Below are 22,302 nucleotides of genomic sequence, written 5' to 3' on the forward strand. Positions count from 1 at the left end.
AGAGGAAGAGAGTTTCTTCTTCTGTGGTTCATGGTCAATTAAGACTCGCAAACATGGAGGGGTTTTAGTCTGCAAGTGTTTCTGAAACACGTTTCCTTCCATAATCAAACATTTCAGAGTGATTCAAAAATCTGAAGTAGAACAATTCATCACAATTGTCTTAATTATGAAAAGTGCCCATTACATAACCGAATAAGGCTAGACCAGATGTGTTTGCTCAAATAGTGTCCATCGGTTAACATTACCCAATTACCTGCATTTCAAAGGAAGAGCAGGTTATTACAGATAGATTAAAGCTGGAGGACAAAAAGTTGCTATTTGGAAAATTGTGCACAATCATGCACAATAACCAAGTAGCTCAGCTTCCATCGTATTTCCACTCTCTATATGGTCTGTAATTTAAAGTCACTTAGTTACTTTCCACTATGCACACCCAAAAACACTCAGATAAACCCATTTAGACTTCTGACAAACACTAGTTCAAACAGTCTTTGATAACTAGCTACGGGACTTCAAACCACAACTCCTCTACATGACAACTTCAATGTTTACGAAGCCTCTGAACTTGAAAGCACATAGAGCTTTCTTTTCCAGCATGTAAAGATAGAGGCGTCCATCAGTCCTTGATCATGGCCTGCCACAACATGACTGATCATTTGTAGCACAAATCTACCTCACCATACTGAAAAGTCACAAAAAAACGCAGCCTGACCTACTTCCTTGCTATGCTTGCTTGCTTTATTAACTCCACTAACTGACAAATATTAACCTTATTTTAGCATCTATTACGATACAAAACTATGGAAAAGGCTGTTTTACTGACAATTTATTTAATTTAAAAGCTTTGTATCTGCTTTTAGCTGTGATACATTATTACAAACTTCACCATTAACAGATTAACATAACTAAACGGGGGCACGAGCTCTAATTGTAACAGTGCTTCAAATATGAAGATGTACTTTTGAACCTCTATCTGGTCTGTGATTTGTGCTCTAAACTGCCTTTCACAGCTGGTAGACTAAGCTCAGAATCATCACTTTTGGATTCTCTGTGAAGAGCGTTGAGATTCCCCATAAGCCTCCGCTTGAGGCGCTTTGTGCCGTTTTTCCTATTGAACGCAGCCCCAAACTCTCGGAGCACCTGTTGGCACGAGGCCTGATTGGCATCATCCTCTTCTCTCTGCAGCGCAAGGCCCACAGCTCTCACCAGTGCAAATGAGCAAACATTAAGCCAGGCTTAGCCCACTGCTTTAAGGTTTAAGGCCTGGGCTTTTGTATCAAGTGGTCAACAGTACTCCATTATGGTAGGGATTTCTGGCATGGTCTCAGAAAATGCTTTCCTAAGTCTGAGGGATACAGAGTCATGCTGTTTAAGAAGGTTTCCAGTTGCCAACCCCTCATCACATCAGTCTTACACATTCTGCTCTTCTGTGGCAAGGCTGGACAAAATTCAGGAATGGCTCCCTTTCAGGGCATGAGCTGGAATTTGAATAGAACTGGACAAATCTCACAGGAAGCTGAACTGGAATGACATGAAGAGGTTTACTGAACTGTAATTCAGTTGTTCATAATTCATTAACTGTAAAAAGACATTCAAGATAAACAATGCTTTCTGAGAAATAAATGGTCCGTCAACCCTGGTTGTAAAAAGTTAATTTATTTAAAGGAAATGTTTCACTCGAAAACCACGCCATTGATTTTTTCATTTTTCCAAAGGTTCAGTCAAGTCTTTGTGAAGTCAACATTTTACCAAGTTTGTCTTGACAATTTTGCTTTTCAAAAGGTAACAATTCATGAACAAATACTTTTTCTTCTCATTTTCTAACTTAATATTAAGTTAACTTAATAATAGTAAGGCTAACTAAAACTTGTTGTAGCACATGAGTATCGTGGCTTTTCTTTTATTGCTTCCATTGTCCTCATTTGTAAGCTGCTTTGGATTAAAACTATATTACTATACTGACTTATTGCCAAAAACATTCCTTAATATTCTTATCCTTTTTCCTAAGAATTTTTAAAAAGACAAATTAAGAAGAATTTGAATTCCTGAAATGAATGTCTTCTTTCTTAAGATTTTCGTGAATCCGGCCCCTTATCTGTATCAGAGAACAAAATCATGTTCCTCGCATCTTCTTTATTTAAACCCGTTACATCAAAACAAACGAACATCCACCTTTCCATCGACAGGAAACCGTCGTTAATGAGAGGGGCAAAGCCTTGTAGGCAGAGTGTTTAAAGAGGCATACAAATGTGGCAGCGCAGCAATTAGAGAGAATCCACAATGGATGCAACCACTCTTGGCTAAGGATTTCTTAATGAACGCTCAAGGTGCTGCTTGTGAGACAGATTGCTTGACATGTGGCCTCCTCGCATACGGAGTGGTCTGGGACTCGGGCCCCAATGCCTTTACATAACCACCCGTTTCAGTCAGGCAGCGTGGGAGAACTACAGCTTTGTGTGGGCGACGGGACCGCAGGGCGTATGTGTAAAAAGCAGGTCTGTGTAGGAAGAACGATTGCTCGTTCATTCTGCTTGTGTAAATATCCTGAAACCCACCATGCTCAGAAATACCCTTCCACGAACCAGGACCGAAAACAGCCCCACCCTGGCTCGGTTCCTTCAGTTCTCTCAGCCACACGCACTACCAGTGGCACACTGGAACGGGGTGTATTTTGGGTTAATCTCTTCACTGAATGCTAATAGTAAGGTATATACATGGAAAAACCCAGATTGGACATAATGACAGCAGCAAGGTCAGCGCAAAAGGTGGTTTTCCAGGCCTGTTATTTGGGTGGCATGAACCGACAGAGAACTCAAACGTCCAGGCGGTAGTCTGTGGCCCATGTGGAGGAATAAGAACATCAAACAGAAGTTGAGTGACAGAGCCCGTCTCGGGTCAGTGTACTCCTGCTTTGATTTTACAACACATCACGGTGCCATGCTTACACAGCTAAACTTTGCAGGTGTGCAGTTTGGCTCGATCAGGTTATACACACATGGGACTTGACGGGTGGCTTCCTTGCCAGTACGGCCCAGTTGTATAAAGAGTATCAATACATCATCTGTAACAGAATACCTGAGACGCACCGGAGCATTAATTAGCATACCATTCCATCACTGCCATCCCCACTTTAAAGGCTCTGGTCAACGGCACAACTCAGCAGGTATCGATTAGATTTTTTGGTAACGCATTAGCATGCTGAACCACAATGAAAGGGTACCTTTGTCTGAATACAACGATCAAACTGCGTTCATTTACATAGTTAGCAAATAAATAAAATATATGGCAGCTGATAACACTAGTCCGGTCTTTAACTTTAATAGTTAATAATCTGGAGGAAACCAGCATGTGGGAAACTATAGTACCTTGTAAAATCTAATCACACAACACTGGCAGTCATTGTGTTGAGTTTCTATACAAATCATACAAACAAACCATTTCCTAATTATCCCCCATTAAGAAATACTTTATAAAATGGTACGCTGATACAAAACAAGCAAACAAACAGTAAAAAAAGAAGACAACTGAAAGCCATGTTATAATCAGAAGCTGTTGCAGTCATGAAAAAGAGAACAGAAGGTACATCCAAATTTCTCTGCTGCTCCGCGACAAGTCAATGTAGGCCTAAATCAAAAAATATTTAAATGACAATTATAGACTAGATGTGTGAGGAGGGAACCAATTTAAAGAAACACTGGCAGCATGCGCGCTACATCATTTATCTGAGTGTGACGCAGAGTGGTTGTCAATACGAGAAAATCAATGGCCAGAATAGTGATGCAACAATCCTGTTCAGCATCGGGGTGCCCTTTCATGGGCAGCAGACCACTGCAACTGCATTCCGTGCCAGCAGATGCTCAAAACAATCCCCTTCTGTTCATGACTCAGTACTTTTGCTGTTCACACTGCTGTGCTGCACCTGCAAAACAAAATATCCACACACCGTTCAATTCGATAGAGATTTCTGAGGTCTGTTGTTTGGTCTGAAACAAAGCCATTTTTTCTTTTGCGTTTTTCCTTCGTCTTCTTTACCTCAGAGTTTAATAAATCTGCAAACATTCCCTGAATAAATACCAATCACCTCTCTTCTTCATCTCCCTTAACAGATCTCATTTACATCAATCCACCATGGCACAAATCCATCAGCTGATATCCAATTCTGATATTAACCCATGGCTGTTGTCCATGCATTAATGTGCCCTCAGATTGGAAACCAAATAACAATATTATCCACATCTGACGTCCCAGTTCTGCGTGTAATCCAAGCTCAGTCTGGCATTTGCTTAATTTATCTCTTTCAGGTCTCAGCAGTTTAATTCTCAGTAACCCCTCAAGAAGCCAACTAGCTCTTGGCAGACCGTGCTTGGAAGTAAAAATAAGTCATCAACCAGGTTAGAAAAAAGAAGAAACGAGAAACATTTCTAATTATTATCTGTGTTCACAACCGTTGTACTGCTTAAAGGGATAGTTCAGCCAAAGATGTAAATTCTGTCATTAATAACTCACCCTCATGTTCTTCCAAACACGCAAGACCTTCATTCCTCTTCCGAAAACATGAAATCTTTGATAAAATTTGGGAGCTTTCTGACCCTCCATAGACAGCAACACAACTACAACATTCAAGGCCCAGAAAGGTAGTCAGGACATCATTAAAATAGTCCATGTGACATCAGTGGTTCATTCTTTGATAAATGTAAAGTCTTCTTTTGTAAAATTATATGTTGTTACTGCTATGTTTGATCAATTGAATGCATCCTTAACAACAATACCATTGAATGGAATTGGTGAATTGAATGGTAGTATTTTTAGTTCTTATCCAATCGGTGTCATACATCTGAAGTGGACACAAGGCAACTACCCAAACACAAACTTTATAATGTAATTGACCAGTACAACCAATACCAGACCAATACCCTGTAATTTATACACTCAGTTTGAACAAAATAGCCCAATGTGGTACCCAAGTACAGTTTGTTGCGACTTCCCCACTCGTTACATGTCTGTTCTGGCCAGCCGGAGCTGTATAAATGTAGAAGGTAGCTGGAGGCTCCTACATAAACCTGCCCACCACTTGCCCACGCGTATCCATCTTTCCAACATTCAACCAAGCACAACTAATCCTGATCTCTAACACCTTTGGCCTGAGACCACAAACATTTAAATGCATATGCAAATGTTGTTTTGCATTCTAGTATACCCACCCAACATCTTAACTAACAAATCTTTATTGGTCAGCCAGCTTGATTACCATTGTAGAATGCATAACTACGAATGTTATTGTAACGTCACTTAGCAAAAAAAAAAAACAAGTGATTACATTTTTTTTTAAGAGTATTCGCTTTAAATATTTAATTTATAAAAAAAAAAAATAATGCATTAATTTTATTTAATTTGTTAATGGCTACAATGTGAAAATAATTATCGGCAGAATATTAATATGCATGCAGCTGTAGTCCCACCATTGGACTCTTCAGACACTCTTGTCTCAAGAACTGTTAACACAGAGGTCTTCAATTTAACTGTGCAGTAAAAAATAAAAATAAAAAATGAGAGGAGAGGCTGAGATGTAGGGAACTGCACTATCTTTAAGCCCTTAATTTGAAACAATGATGGGACATGGAGTGGAGAACCCCACTTCAAAGACACAGTACACCCATGTGCCTATTAAAACTTGAAAAGAATCACATAAAAGGAGGAAAAGGCCTCACAAAGTTTGGAAGAAGTGATTAGAACAACTCTTCACATGACACAGTCAGAGGGACTTCCAGGGTATGAGGAGGGGAAAAAACACAGTTACACAGTTACTCACAGAAAGAGAAAGAGAGAGAGAGAGAGAGAGAGAGAGAGAGAGAGAGAGAGAGAGAGAGAAAGAAAGAAAGAAAGCTCTGAATGCAGAGGTGACGAATGACTTTGAAGAATTCGAGCAGAAAATGGATTCTCAGATTGGGGCTGAGCCTAACCCTTTGGCCCTCATATCAGGCTTTTCCTGAGCTCTTCTGACAGCTCTTCCACATGCTGCCAGTCTACTTCCAACCTAACATAGTCCAGCATCATATCAGGAGAGTTATCGCTGTGTGTGTGTGTGTGTGTGTGTGCATGAGATGGTTCCTACCATTGATCCTGTTACACCTGAACTTCTCTGTCTCTCCCTACAAGTTGTAGACACAGATGCAGGATTCCCTGCCTGCCTGGGAGCTGTTATGAAGTATTGATTTCCTTTACACTATGTGGCTGTGGTCAGGGCTATGAGGTTGCATTGTACATCACTGTGCTTGTGGGAGAAAGGAGAAAAAGAACACTGGGGTTTATGGATGAGTCTGACAGTGTGACTACAGATGCAATCCCACAATGCACTTTCCTGTTGGCATGAGGGATTTGTCTCTGAGAACAAAGTACTAAAAAGAAGCAAGGTGGACAGGCGCCATAGCAGAACCATGGTATGACTGGATTACTTATAAATAAAAAATATGTAAATGGTTTAATATCATCAGGTCATTTCTACTGGGGAAATGAAATTACAGAATAATGGCAGAAACGGGATTTTGTAATCACACCCTTGTCTATTGTGTCAGGAATTTTCAAACTGAGGTTGGCAGAAAGTAAAGTGAATGTAGAGAGGAAAAACTTCCTGGAAGAATGAAACATGCATATAACATACAAGGAAGAAGAAACTAAAAAAAGAAAAAGAAAATTATTTAAAAAAAAGGGGTTATATTTTTTATATCTCATTGCTGAAATGCATTTTGCTAATTTGAAAGAAAATCAAAAGACAAATGTAATTACAAAATGTATTTTGCTCTCCAGTTCTATGGGACTACTTTATATGCTTAATATGCTTAAAAATTAATTTGAACTAAATTGAACACGTCTATAATACTCTAGAAAATAATGTGGTTTAAAAAACTAAATGTTTTAAACATACATTAATTAAAACATAATATTATTCATACGGTTACATGTAGATCTGCACATTTATTTCTAACTGTAAAAATGCATTTATTTTTGCATTTTTATGCATAAGAATTTTGCGTTATAAGAGAAAATGTAAGGACTATTTATTAGCTGTATAAAACTATTTTATAGTCTACAACATTTCTGTAATGTTGTAGAAAAAAATTATAATAAAAAAACCTTCAATAAAAGTAATTTCTAAAAAAAACACTATAAACCCAATTCTTATAATTATTTACAAAATTAAAAACAGATTTACATTTTCATTTCTTACCGTTAAAATGTATTTTGCAAAAATGAAAATGAAAAGTCAGATGCAAAATCAGTATAACACTATTTTATGTGGAATTAAAAAAAAATCTGGATAAATAAATAGATTAATTCAAACTGAAAGTGAATGTAATTTCTAGAACCCCACCCCCTGATATTTTGAAAAATATAACCTTACAACCTCACTTGCATGGGATAATCATATGAAAATGCATTAAAATGCCTAAAAACCGCAGCATTGCGAGATAAAATACTTTAAATTCCACAGAAGTAATTGCTTTTAGCAAAGTGGCATAAAGTGTGCAACGAGGGTTCAGATGCTACTTGACGACATGTAAAAGAGAAGTAACCTCCCTCTCTCAGCAGTATAGCCTTGAAGGGGTGCAGCTGGAGGAGTGTGTGACCGCCATCATCAGATGATCTCTAGGGCTCTGGCCTTTTCTCTTGGCCAGAATCAGCATCCCTTCAGACCCTATGGGATCAGTTAGCCAGTGCAGTGCTATTCATCAGACGACTAAATCCTTCCCATTACAGAGTGAAAGAGAGAAAAAGAATGCGCGATATAGACAGAGACAGAATTAGAATGTAAGAGAAAGAGAGAGAGAGAAAGCACACCAGGGGAAAAGGGATCATTAGGGAACTTTGAGGAAGCCATAGACTTTAATTACACTAACTATGCTGGTTTGGAGGGGAAGTGTTTTAATACCTCCATAAACTGCCCTAAAATGTTTCACAGGCCGTTCTGACACAGTGGCATGGCACAATCCTTCCACATCGCCTCTGTGTTGAAGAGCAATAAGAGGTAGATTAGCAGCAAGACTTACACACTCGGTGACGTCTTTTATGAGCAGCGCTGCCTTAATGTCACGGAGGCTGTAACCAACACTTACACTAAATCAACCCAAATAGAAACTTAAATGGCAAAGTGACTGAAAACTAATGTCAGAGAAAAAGGACACAAAGATATGCAAATAACAGCTCTCAGGATAATTATGGTCATTTATTTGCCCCCTCCTATTGGCTCAAGAGTAGATTACAGAAGCAAAGCTCAACTCTTAGAGCCAGTGCTTTGGCAGGCTTTCAGTCACCATTACTCAGTGGTGTGTCTCAATTGGATCTTTTCAGCGAGCTCAAGATCATCTGGGAGGCTCTTGCACTCACTCAAAGGCATCAGTGTACATACAGATCAGCATGTGCATGATGTTCTTGGTGGTGCTTAGGCCTAGGCAGCATGAAGCACTTATTCTGCATGAAATCTCCACTACACAATGGACAAAACTACAGCATATTCTCCAAGCTAACACATTTTATTACCTTGATGTTTCTGTAGCTTTTAACAGTATGGCATAACGCTTACGACATCAAGGTCTTGGGTTTCGATTCCCAAGGATACTGTCATATAAGCAACGTTGCTATTGTTAACTACAACAATTAACAAAAAGATATAAATGAAAATTAAAGAGAACAAGAAAACTAGCTTAAAATTGTAATTGACCATAAAATGACACCTCTCAGTTCAGTGGCCCCATCCATCCCGCTCAACTATGGAGAAGAAGAGGGCACAAGCAAAGTCAGAATAAGCCAATTCCCTCTCTTCATTGGTATTCCTTTCATTCAGCTATTCATCCTTTTCAGGTTGTGAATCTGGCCTTAAACCATACCCCATTTCTCTTCTCTGGAGTTTCTAAAAGGGCACCCCAAAGTGAAAAAGTCGAACTGAGAGCCGTGCTTCAGTGACTGGTCTGTCCCTGTACACCAGACACTTGACATTTAGCGGTTCTTTCTCCACAGATTAAAGTGAAGAAGCACAGACCGTGTGGGAGTCTGATTCATAATCAGATGATTCACCTGTCCACCGAATCACCCTCCAATCAAAAGACTGTCTCCCGAGAGGCGGACGCTAAATCAAGTTACCGACTACATGTTATACTTCTCACAGCCGGACCCTTGACTAAATGACAAAAAGTCTGGTTCAATTCTCGCTTAGAACCACCCACTTAGAAAAGATCAGTTGTGTAAAGTAGCCAACATCAATAAATATGCTACACTGCTTTATCTAAAATAAATCTCTAAAAATTAAAATCAGTCACTTTAAATGCAACAAGTGAATTCAGGAATCACAACTTTTTTATATGAAACATGAAACAATTGATATATTTATTCTGAAATATGTTAACAATTAGTTTAAAAGTTTGAAATATTATTACAGTTTAAATTAACTGTTTTCTATTGGAATATATTCTAAAATGTAATTTATTCCTGTGATGGCAAAGCTGAATTTTCAAATCCACAAACAGAAATCTTTCATAACACAACATTATAGGCTAAATGTCTTTACGGTCACTTTTGATCAATTTAATGTATACTTGCTAAATAAATATATATAATAAAAAAATGTTACTGACCCAAATGAATCCTTAGTAAAAAAGTAATATATTTAAAATGCATTTATTTCATACAAAGTATAATTCAAATCTAACATATTTACTGACATATCACTCGAGTCTTACTGATATACACATTATAATTAAACCGTATTCACAGCACTACTTGTGCACAATGCACATTTCTTAATATTAAGCCTAAAATGTGTTTTAATGTCATTATAGATGAGGATTGCATTATCTTTGAATAATACCGGTCTTTAAATGCAAGGTATTTAAAGCTTTCAATAGTTCCACTTTAGCACAATCAAATATACTTCAGTATATCTTTAGCTGGACTTCAGCACTACTTCCGCACAATTAAAGAGCCTTAAGTATAAAATGAGTTGTTCCAATTTAGCAAACTTTATGTATACCAGTTTATTATACTAAAAGTACAATTGCAAGGTATTTTTATTAAGTACATAAAAGTCAATGTATTTGTAGTATACTTAACATTAAATAAATGTTTTATATATATTTGATATTTGATATAAAGCTGATTTGTGTGTGTGTGTGTGTGTGTTTATATATATATATATATATATATACACACACACACACACACATACATTCAAATCAGCTCAATTAAATATCCAACATGGACCCAAAACTTTCAGTTCAGATGATAGCCAGCATGCTATATTATGCATATACTGTGCATCACTAACTTCAGTCAGATTATAGTTTGCCAGACTGAGAAAGTTGCTTTCTAGGTTTGCATGAAATATGCATCAGGCGATCTGCAAACAAACTGTGAGTGGACTGTGGACGTGCTGTCTGAGACAGATATCATACCACTCGCATATGAAGCTCTAATATCAGTGAGACAAAGAGTTAATAAAGACACACTAGCAACAAACAAAGTATTCCCAAACCCTCTGGGATCGCTGAGGATTACGCCAGGGATCTGAGTAGATGCTTGATTAAGATTTTTTTTTTTAAGGAGAAAATACACATAAATTGCAGTTTTCTCCTTGAGCATGTCATGAAGCCTGCACTTAATCACAGCTAGATACTAAGGCTGGCTGGCCTGTGACTGTATCTTCAACAGCGGGCTCGGGGGTCTCCAGATCCCTGTCAGAAATCAATCGCAACCTTTGCATTTGCACCCACTGCTTTGTGCAAACACACAGACCAGCTGTTTAGAGGGATTCACAGGGGGTTTGTCTAAAAGAGTGCGAACGGGACCCTCTGTTCTGCTGGGGGAATCTAACCGTGCGTGGCAGAGGGAGTTTATTAGCATAACCTACCCTGCAGACTAAAGGACACTCAGAGGCTTGGTGGGAATTCACACCAGTGTATGATATACTCGCATTTGCTTGCTTGCCGCTAAAAAAGAGAGTGGAAGAGTCACATGATCGGAGCTGTGAAAGAGTCTGCGTCTTGGTCACATGCAACCGACATGATTCACAAGCCCCAGCAGGCATTGCCTAGAATTATGCCCTTCCAGCGCACTTTAATTAGGTCTCTGTTGCGGGATGCATATTGTATAATGGAATGGTTGAAATGGCATTTGTGGCTCGAAAAAGGTAGCGATTCGGGAGCGCCTGTTGGCTTGCAGACAAAGCTATTTGTGATTATAATATAACAAGATAATATTCTCCTCGTTTACCACGTTAAATCATCGCCAACATTCACAGACATCCACAAATGATTCTCCGTCGGATACAGAAACAACAAGAGGATCATTAGCTTTGGCGCCGAAGGAGTTAACAAAACAAAAATGGGATATGAGAGGTCTCTCATAGCAGAAGACGACCGTAAACGAGGCCTTGAAAATTCACGGAGTGATTTAAATTGTCTGAATTTCACACTCGAGCATAAAACAACACCAGGCCTTATTCCCAGGATGCCGCTCGCTATCTGCACAAGACAAAAACAAACAAACACAGAAACTAGTTTAAGATGCTTACCAATGGGATTTTTGTCTACTCTTGGGATTATGGATTTGAAGTATTTGTTACTGCATCTGCTAAAATCCGTGGCTGATATTAGGCCGTGTGTAATGAGGCTTTTGTAGAGTAGCGTGATTATCTGATACTGGGTGGATTATGGTGGCTGCTCGCTGGGGATGGATACACGGACGAGCCGGTTTGGCCCACGTTCAGCGCTGGAATGTAGAGGACACAATATATACCGTGGACAGAAACAGACTGAGAGACCTATTCAGAGAGGAGACAGGAAGAGAGAGAGAGACGGACAGACATAACAAACTCCAGAGACCCTTCAGGGGTCTGACTAAAGCTGATCTTCTCTAGTTCTCTAGTTGTGTGTGTGTGTGTGTGTGTGTGTGGCATAGCTTTGAATGGCATGTGTGTGAATATACAGTGGTTGGACATGTGGGAGTGTTACTGCAGGGGTGTGGGGGAAATAGAGACAGACTAAAAGAGAGTAAGAGAGAGTAATTCCACTGAATATTACCTTTTTAAACACAATGATAAAACATAGATTGATATTTGCGGTTTAAAAATCTAAAATCATTCTTAAAGAAATAGGCAAAAATTTCAACCATGATCATGATAAACTTGAATTCGATCTCCACAACAAACCTATATATTGCTGAAAATAAATAATAAAAAAGAAACGGCAATAATTACCTTCATTTTACGCTGATAAATGGTCAATATTATAAATAATTCAATAATATTCTGCTTTAATAAATGGCTAAACCATACAAAACTAAGGACTAAAATTAATCAAAATGTTAATTTAGTCAACATGGCACTATAATGGACGTAATGAAAAATGGATATTCATTTTGAGATTTTAAATATTACATTTAAGAGTGTTATTAAATTAACTTTAAGTGAGTTTTACATTAATGTTTGAATTGGGGGAAGTTTTCAATAAATAAAAATCAAACAAACTTTTATTCATACAGAACCTTTCAATGAGTAAAATAAGACGAATTAAGAATATCCATAATGAAATGTTGATTAATCATCATAACTGAATATATTGGTATATTTGTTTTTGCAATATTTTCCCTATATGCCACTCAGCTGCAAATGCATGTGCAATGATTTGTCATGCAAATAAAGCACATAGACAAAGAGACAGTCAGGAATACAGAGTGCGAGAGCGAGAGAGACATATGTAGCGGGGTGGTGGGGTGAGCCCTACCTGTCTGGATGGAGGTTGTAAAGCAGTCGAACAAGTTTATAACAAGTTCCTTTTCCTTCAGCTGTAGCTGTAACACAAGCCTCATTCATGTGACTAACACACAGTTACACAGTCACACTGACACACACAGTCACACACCCGGCTCACACTGAACGCATTCACATTGATACACAACCCCTCTCTTCATCTGCAGCGCCAACCGCCGTCTTCTTCAATCATCAGCTTCACACATACAGCATTAATGCATTTACTGAAGTGTTTGTATAGTAGTATATTTGACCAGTTAAGCTGTATTTATTATAGGGATATGTAATATATCACTATCATCTCAGCCTATATTACATATTGATTTTTTTTTTTCATCTATTTGTATCATTTGATTTTGTTTCTGCGTAGTGTGCATGGCCATGTTCTTTATATTCATATTCAGATTACCTTTGTCGCAACCAAATTATTTAATAATTTAGCACATCTCCAAATGCTGTACATTATAATGATGTGATGACTAAATTAATTTGCAGAATGAGTAATTATAGGCCCTAGTTTATTATTATTTTTTATTAATTTAGACAAATTATTATAGAATTTATATTTTGGCCATAGCATGACACTAATTACTGGCTTCAGAAATATTTTTTTAATATCAGTTCATCCCTAATATTCTGCATAGAATTAATCAAAACATGACCGCACACATTTTACAAAAAGAAAGTCAATACACAGATGCCACTCCATCACCCCGCCCACTACTCAACAAGCATCTTTAAGCCCCGCCCCCTTCCATTTCCACACGAGTGATAACAAATAGACATCAACGATGCCAGGGGTGAGATAGAATTAAGATATTCTACCTTATAACACAATAGACATTCAGCCTCCTGAAAGCATTTTCACGATGGTGGCTGCGCCAGGAAAAGAAAGTCTTTATCACGGTGCTCGGTGTAAACTATAAAATCGGCCCAGCGCTTGCTTTCTTTTTACTAGATGAAGTCATTGGCGTGGCAACGGGACCGAGCCCGCTCATTAAGAGAGCACATCATGGAATTGTTTCTGATAACCATCAGCTTAACACAGAGAAACAAATCAATAGGTATTGGCTCGGTTCATTACGTAACAGTCAGAGAGAGATGAAAGTGCTCTGTTTGGTCTTCTCTGTTCTACTGGAACGAAGGTAGCCTTATGAAAAAACATTCGCCTCTAGTCTTCGAAAGCCGTGCAAAAACAACCTGGCTCAACTTTCCAGATTCAAAGCCATCAATCTTTACAAGGTCTGAGATATACTTCCCTCCCTGTTTAAGAGCTAATGGAGAGGAGGAAATGCTAACAGGGCAGCTGTCCAACTGAAGCTGGGGCAAACGAGCGCCCTGGGGCAACTTCTGATGATCAAGCAAAACAACGACCAGCCTGGATCAAATGTTGAGAGAGAGAGAGAGAGAGAGAGAGAGAAAGAGAGGGAGAGGGAGAGAGAGAGAGAGAGAGAGAGATGGCCTTTAAGCACTCAGGCATACTGACGGAGTGCGAGTCAGCACTGCACAGCGAGGAGAGGATGGAACAACTCAATAACAGGAAAAGACTGACAGAAAGACAAAGTATCCACTACAGAGTTTCTGCTAAGACAATTAGTTGCGTGACTGGGAATGACACAGCTGGCCGGACAAAAGGGGACATTTTTTTATTTCGTTTATTTTGTGTGGTAACATATGACGCTTTTCCACTGCGTGTTACGACTCGGCACGGGTCGGCACGGCTCAGTACGGTTTGCATTTCCACTGCAGTTTAGTATCGCTTTAGAGAGGGCAGGATTATTCACATGCCATTATAGTTGCGCCGCCTCTACTGCCACGACTCCCCATCAAGCCCTCGCTGGATCCGCTCCTCTGCTATCAGCGAGAGGAACGTCTGTACTTCCTCAACAGACAACGTAACTGTTTGGTCATAAAAAAAAGGGTGTGCTCGTTCAAAACAGTTGCGTTCGATCATTGGTTTGCTGATTTAAATCTAGTGGTTCTTTTGTGTTTGTGTTGCAAGTTCAGTGATGAAGGTAGTGACGACTCACTCCGGCCAATCAGTGATCAGCAGAGTTTACATGTCACGTTTTGTTAACTGTACGGTTCACTTGGAACCTCAACCAAGGTGGTACTAAAAAAAAGAACCAGGTACCAAGTACTGTATCCAATGGAACCCCACCCAAAAGTGAACTGTACCTAGCCATACCATGCAGTGGAAAAGAGCCAATAAATGGACTATATAGAGGTTGTATAACAAACAATCATTATCTACTATTCTGACTGAGTTGTAAAATTTCAGTCATGGACAATTTTTTTATCTTGATATATATTTTCTGTAATTATGAATTAAATCAATTAATTTAAGATTAATTATTTTAATCTACGACACTCTATGAATCATTACTTTCCTAGTTTGTGTGACTCAAAATGTTTGAAAACAAGCAACTTTGTCATCATCACTACAGGAGAAGTACCAGTGGAAATATACAGATGGTGGCCTCTGAATATTGTCTTGAATAAAGGGGCCTCCGCATTAATTCTTGTCAAATTAGGTCACAAGATGTCACATTATTAACAAAATATGACTGATAAGCATCAGTCTGGTGCAGTGGGACAGTTCTATTTATTAATGCACAAAATTGCTTTATTATTGCATTACTGATAACAAAAGTAATTATGCTACATCATTACTTTGTACATCATGTATTTTGTAGTTATTTTTGCTTTTTTATTAAAGTTTCTTGATTTGTTTCTTTCCTTTTTTCCCTGTTAAAATGTTAAAATGATGGACAACATTTGGAATTATCCATAAATGCTGTTTTCAATTAAAACAACTTACTTGAATTAAACAAAAATTGGATTTGCCTTTTTTCTGTTCCTTTAACCGCACTAGACATGTGCCGGTATTCGGTAATATCATGGTAATGGATATGCACAATATTGTTATAGTGGGCCCTTCTAAATACTGTAAATAATTATGTATTACAAATTATTCAGAATTTGGAATACATTTTAAGAATAATTTTCCCATCAACTGGTCAAAATGCACAACACCACTGTATGCTGCTTGAAAGAAGCATGTGTGCTCTGATGTAAACAAGCATGCATGAGAAGCACATGGAGGAACAGTTAGAGACACGCTGAATGAAAGCACATTCACTCTCTGACAGCAGATGGCGCTAAACTGCAGAAAAATGCAGCCGTTACCCTGGAAACCCCATAAATAAAGCAGCTGTGCTACTTTCTAAAACATATTTAAATAGCCATTCAGATTCATGGATTCGCTGTGTTGTTCATCACAGTGCCAAATACTTAAATATATAGACTTAAAAGGTTATTAATTTTCATTAGTTAATTCATTAGTTAACAAACTGCCAATTAAAAATTCTTCTGAATATTCATCAATCTTAGGTATTCCAATATTTAATAACACATTGTTAAAATGAAACTCACAACTTTATTATTTAATGAGCTAACATGAACTAAGACTTGTATTTTTTAACAAAGATTAATAACTTCTGTAGCAAATATAGCAATTGCTTATTGTGAATGGTTAACTAATGAGGTCTTATTGTAAAGTGATACCGATTGGTCTTTATAGTTCTTTTGCACTTTTATCTGTGAAAACATTTAACTTTATATGTTTTTGAGTATTGCTTTATTTATTTAAATATTCAGTTATTTTTGTTATAAGAAAAAAGTTATTAAACCTGTTATATTGTATTATGACCACTTTCTGGAAACTAAATTATTTCAATATTGTGATTATACCGTGATAAAAGCATTAGCAATTAATCGGAACAGGAAAGTTTGATACTGGCACATCCCTAAAACTGACAATGTGTCATTGGGAATTTTTTAACGTATAAAAATAATAATAATAACAAAAACATTCACAGAAACATTGATATATGGCTACAAACTAGGCTGTGTGATAAGGATGAATGTGAGGACTATGATGCATTATTCTTAAGCTTTGTCTGCCTAATCATCAATGGGTACACTCTCTAGAGCTCTTCTAGGAGAGATCACTCCACATGCTACAGTGGGTGAGAAAGAGCCCCACAGGTGTGTGCGTTTGTTTATGTGGACACTTATGTCACTGTAGGTCCCCAGAGCCCCTCGCACTGGGAAGCCACCGCTAATTCAGGTGGCGACCGGTCAGCAGATAATGACCACATTCACATTCACATTCAGCACCAAGCTGAGCACGACATATGAGATTGATCACCATCAAACCCCACTCCCCTCGCATCAGGAACGTCCTGTGGCGACAGGACCCGAGCGGTGTTTGAGCATGTGGGACCGGCTGACCTGAGGAGAATCAGAACATGCAGTAACAAGACAAACCCCTCACCTGGTGCGCAGCGGCATCTGGCTAATGAGAGCATATTACAACAAATGAAGGAAATGCTGCATTAACACAGGCATCAAAACACGCCAAGCACATGTGGAATTAACTTAATCCCCTTCACTGGCATGTTTTACCCAACCCCTACATCTGCCCACTGAAATCTTTCAATTAGTGAGGGTGCCAAATTGATCTAGAGTTTTTCTTTTAGCACAGGAAGAGGAAGAGGGGAAAAAAAGTTATATAAACCCAGAATACAAATTAAAATGTAAAATTAATATATAAATATATAGTAATAAAATGTTTCTTATAAATTCTTAATATTTTTCTTACTACATTATATAATATATTTATACTGTATCATAATTTTATATTTTGTAAATATATGTGTGCCTGTATGTCAAGTCACCTTTATTTATATAGCACTTTTAACAATACCGATTGTAACCAAGCAACTGAACAGCATTAAATAGGAAAATAGTGTCAATAAATCAAAAAGCCTGTTCATCATTGAATTCAATGATGTCATCATCCAGCTCAGTTCAGTTTAAATAGTATCTGTGCAATCAAGTCAAACGAAAATGCTGGTTTCATAATGTAAGCATACATAATTAAGTATACATAATGTATATGTATATTTCTCTTTTTGGCCCACAGAAACCTAAGGACAGGATTTCCTCAACACTCTGTGTGTAATAACAATAATAAATTCTATATAATTTTCTTATTAATTATATAGAAAACTGAATTATATAATATATTTTTATATAATTCACAAAAATGTATACATGTACATTTGTTATTTTATAAACATATTATAAACATGATATTTTTCGGGATCATGCTTAATCATTGAACCAAGTTGATTTTGAAAATATTACATTTTGCACATCCATTTATAGTTTAACTTAAAGGCCGGCTTTAATGGCTGATTTTACATCTGGGTTAGAAATTCTTTGTATAGGTGGCACAAAAGTACTTATTCATAAAGTAAAGACTGCTGATGCAAATGTGCCAATTTTGCCATTTACAGAAAATCCCATATTTTTCTGAAGTTTAATCCACTTCCCATTACATACAGCCAACATCCCCATTTCCAAAGGCAATGGAACTTCCAGTTTCAGTTTCAGGAAGAATAACACAAGAAACCAAACAAGAAATCCAGAATTAAATAACCAAATAATACACAAATTATGTGGACCAACCGAAATCTGCTGACACTTCTGCACCGACTTCATCAAATATGTTAATCAAGATAAATGAGTCAAAACACGAACATGCGAGAAACAGAAGATTCTACTTTCCTGCAGTGTTTCCGCTGGGCACAGATCGCGTGTGGGCTTGGGTTAATGCCATGTTAAAGAAGGCAGTGCAGTGGCCCACGAGAGGTGAGAGGTCATCTGTGTCTCACGTCTCTTTAATCAAAAAGGCTGAAGAGCAGACAATTTGAGCCGGCAGAGTTGTGACTGTGTTATTAAAGAGCAGTCCGCAGTTACACAAAGTGCAGAACAAAAAGGGCATAGCCACACCTCCATCTATTTTGCTCTCTTGAAGTCAACACAGGCCAGGTAGAGTGCAGCACTTCAGCCAAACACCCAGACAAACAAAGACTCACAATGCTTTTTAGACAGCCACAAACACACTAGACAAAGCCAGAACAGAAATATGTGACCCCGCACCACCAAACAAGTCATAAGGGCATTTTTATTTAATTTTTTAATTGAGCTGTATATAAGATATAAACTTTCCATTCATGTATGGTGTTAGGATAGAACTATGTGAAAATCTGGAATCTGAAGGTGCACAAAAATCGAAATATTGAGAGAAATGCCTTTAAAGTTACTTAGCGATGCATATTACTATTCAAAAATTAAGTTTTGATACATTTACAGTAGGAAATTTACAAAATATCTTCATGGGACATGATTTTTACTTAATATCCTAATGATTTTGGCATAAAAGAAAATCTGTAATTTTGACCCATACAATTAAGTTTTGGCTACAAATATACCTGTATGACTGATGGTTTTGTTGTCCAGGGTCACAAATGACTAGAAACAACAAATTAGCCAGGTGCAATTCCAATAGCGACTTGCCTTTAGGCATCTATTTCCTGTCTGTGGAACTCAGCAGGTTTGAGAGACTTCAGGGGGTTCAGATGCATGTTTCTAACTCTCGCTCCAGCCTTCCCACCTCGCCGTCTCAGGACGAGGATCGAGATAAACAGCTGAAACAATCGAGTGCCCACTTTAATCCTCTGCCAATCCTGTTTGCCAGAATAAACAGCCCATCGAGGCCACAAACAAATCAGAGAGCAGAACAGATAAGGAAGAGCAGAGAGTGTACAAGAAAAAAAAAAAAAGGGTGACCGGTGCTTGGGTCACCCAAGCCACACTCTATAATTATTGCAACCGGCTACGTTTGAATGAATCGAGCGGCACAGGACGCTTCCTGCAGCAGAGCCGGCTTCAAGCAAGCTGATGGCTCTACAGGGAGCATTTCGGAGCAGACGACACCGAAAGACAGACACACTTCACACTGCCGAGGCAGGATGGCATCGAGCCACTCTGCTGACATGCACACATTTACTGGACATTAACACTCCTGCCAAACTGCGAAAACCTGAAGGCAAAGCTGTCTGAGAAGCAAGTCCTGCTGCAAATATCAGCTGTCGATTAGTGCTGGAGGGATCATAACGTGCACTTTAGACTGCGGGCTTAAATACGACCACAGAAGAATAGAGTTATCACATTAGACACAGACAGAGCAACAAGTCTGTGGGGATATTAGCCAGAGACTAAATGAGACGGAACGTTGCTCCAGGCTCGCTGTAGTTTACATTACACCTGGATTAGAAAGCTAAATTAACACCTTTGCAATTAAAAAAGAACCTTACCACATGGAAGCCAAATGGTGATGTTAGTATTAGCCTGCAGTGAAAATCTGCTCCAGCCTGCATGCTTTTACATTACCCAGATATACATGAACACAATTAGGATCATTTTGTCTTAAATGAGGAGAAAGCTGTTCAAACACACAGCTATAGAGATTTCTAATTAGATTAGGCAAACCTATGTTTGAGAGAATTATGTTAATAAGATGATACATGATAATTAGTATCACTTCATCATAAATAACGAGGCAGCCTGTTGAGGGAGTGTAGCGCTTTCACCAAGGTGGGCCGTTTAAGGTATTCTGTGTGAATTCATTAGAAACACTTTAATGTTTTCGACACTCTGGCTGTGAGAGAGATGCCTATCTAGAAGCCATTCTTAGATATGCGCACCATACATTTTGTATAACATGAACATCAATACCCAAAAAATGCAGTCTAGGTATAGTGAACCATAGTTAAACAACTGTCATTGCACAAACATTTGCTTTTTGACCAGATAGTTGAGTTTTAGAAGCCGATACTCACTAAAAAGAGAAAAGGTAACTATAAAGAGCTATTTTTAACTGATCTGACCCTATACTCTCACTCATGTTACCTGATAAAGTCAAATTTACAGAAAAATTAAATCAACTGAGCTTAAAACGCATAAACCTAAGGGGGTAAGCAATACTGCAACCTAAGTGTAAAAAAAAAAAATATTAAATGCATTTTAATACACGTTCAAGTCTGGATATTTAGGTCTATATTTTGACTTATATTAATTATTTTATGTTAGGCTATCAAATAAAATACATTTTAATTTACCTAACACAACATTTGCATACGTTTTATTATAAAAGTGCTATTTTATTAAGAAAACAGACGCTTTTACACGATAACCATAGTGACGAAACCGGATTATAGATCATACATCCATTCACTCCTCATAAAGGTCACGAAGAGATCATTGTAACAGACAGCGGTCCGTCACACGAGATCACAGACTGTGCAAAAACACGAAATACACAAGTGTCCATCAAAACTGCGTCTTACGCGTCGCGCGCGACTGTCACGGTCTCATCCGCGGAATAGTCATGACAACAAGAGCTACAGCTCATCACATCGTAAACAAAACACCCTGCCCGTGTTTGTGAACGCACAAACACCCTTAAACGCTGGGTTTCGGGATCAGGCATCTTTTCCGACCGAGAACGGGCCCGTTATGACGGCGGACCGCGAGGAATGAATGGAGCGCGGTGAACGGTGAACGGGGGAAGCAGTCCGCCTTACCGGCTGCTGTTTGTGTCGACTGGCCGCTCTCCCCAGCGGCGGCTGCTGCTGATGTCTCGTCTGGACACCGCTCTTCTGGTACTCGCTGTAGGCTTTGTTGATGCCGATCCGGTCCCTCTTCTCTCTGCCGTTGTCTTTTCTCTCTTCTCCGGTGTCCAGACTGCTGAAGTTCCACACGATGAGCGTTTGGACCAGCAGCACCGTCAGCGCGGCGATTAACGCAGACCGAGACCTGCGAGCCAGCTTACGGGCGCACAGACCGCCGTACATCTTCACCCTGAAGCGGCGAGGTGCCTCTGCCGTGCGCCGACGGTTCGCTTTGTGGCTCAGCGTCGCGAGAGAAGCGAAGAGAGAGAGAGAGAGAGAGAGAGAGAGAGAGAGAGAGAGAGACAGACAGACAGAGAGAGAGGAGGGGTGAGATAAGGTGTGCGCCCCTTCGTGGTGACTCAGGTAAACTACACGGGGGTCATCCACGAAATGGGCGCCTTTTCCTTTTGGAAAGGTGATTTATTTTCATCGTTTGTAAACATTTTATCTGGCAAACAATGACTTAATTGTTGTGTTAGTTCGTTTGGACATTTTGATATATGCTGAGGGATAGCCGTGGCTTTAAAAAAGCAACTAGTTGAGGAGAACAAGGTTGGCTAATTTACAGTTCATTAGCGTAAGGTCATGATACTGCACAGGGCACTTATTAGAAAGATACTTTATATATAGCCTACTATATCTTACAAAAAGTGGTGGACAAAATTATTAAACACTAGGATTTCCGGCAGCTAAAATGGTTTTAAGTCAGCTGATTCTATCTTTTGTTGCATGTCAGTAGGAAATATCAGTTTCCATTTCCAAACATTAATTTTTGCCATTAATTGTAATTATCCAGTGAGATTTTTGTTTGCACAAGGAGTCTGACAGCAGCCAGTGCTCCACACAGAGATCTGATCTGATCATCATCAGCCTGTCTGGAATAACATGAAGAAACAGAACAAACTGAGACAGACTCAGTCC

At 38.6% G+C, this 22,302-nt stretch overlaps 1 protein-coding gene across 1 annotated transcript in view; it reads right to left on the reverse strand.

Annotated features, from left to right (window-relative positions):
• LOC132144274 (xylosyltransferase 1-like) overlaps positions 1 to 21,684 on the reverse strand; it is a 57,757-nt gene extending 36,073 nt beyond the window's left edge. Inside the window, exon 1 of the mRNA XM_059555057.1 lies at positions 21,295 to 21,684. Coding sequence (XP_059411040.1) covers positions 21,295 to 21,564 — 270 coding nt within the window. The 5' untranslated portion in view covers positions 21,565 to 21,684. The remainder of the gene's footprint in view (positions 1 to 21,294) is intronic.
• Between the last annotated feature and the right edge of the window lie 618 nt (positions 21,685 to 22,302).

The sequence above is a fragment of the Carassius carassius genome, chromosome 1, assembly GCF_963082965.1.
Source record: "Carassius carassius chromosome 1, fCarCar2.1, whole genome shotgun sequence".
Classification (NCBI taxonomy): Eukaryota; Metazoa; Chordata; class Actinopteri; order Cypriniformes; family Cyprinidae; genus Carassius; species Carassius carassius.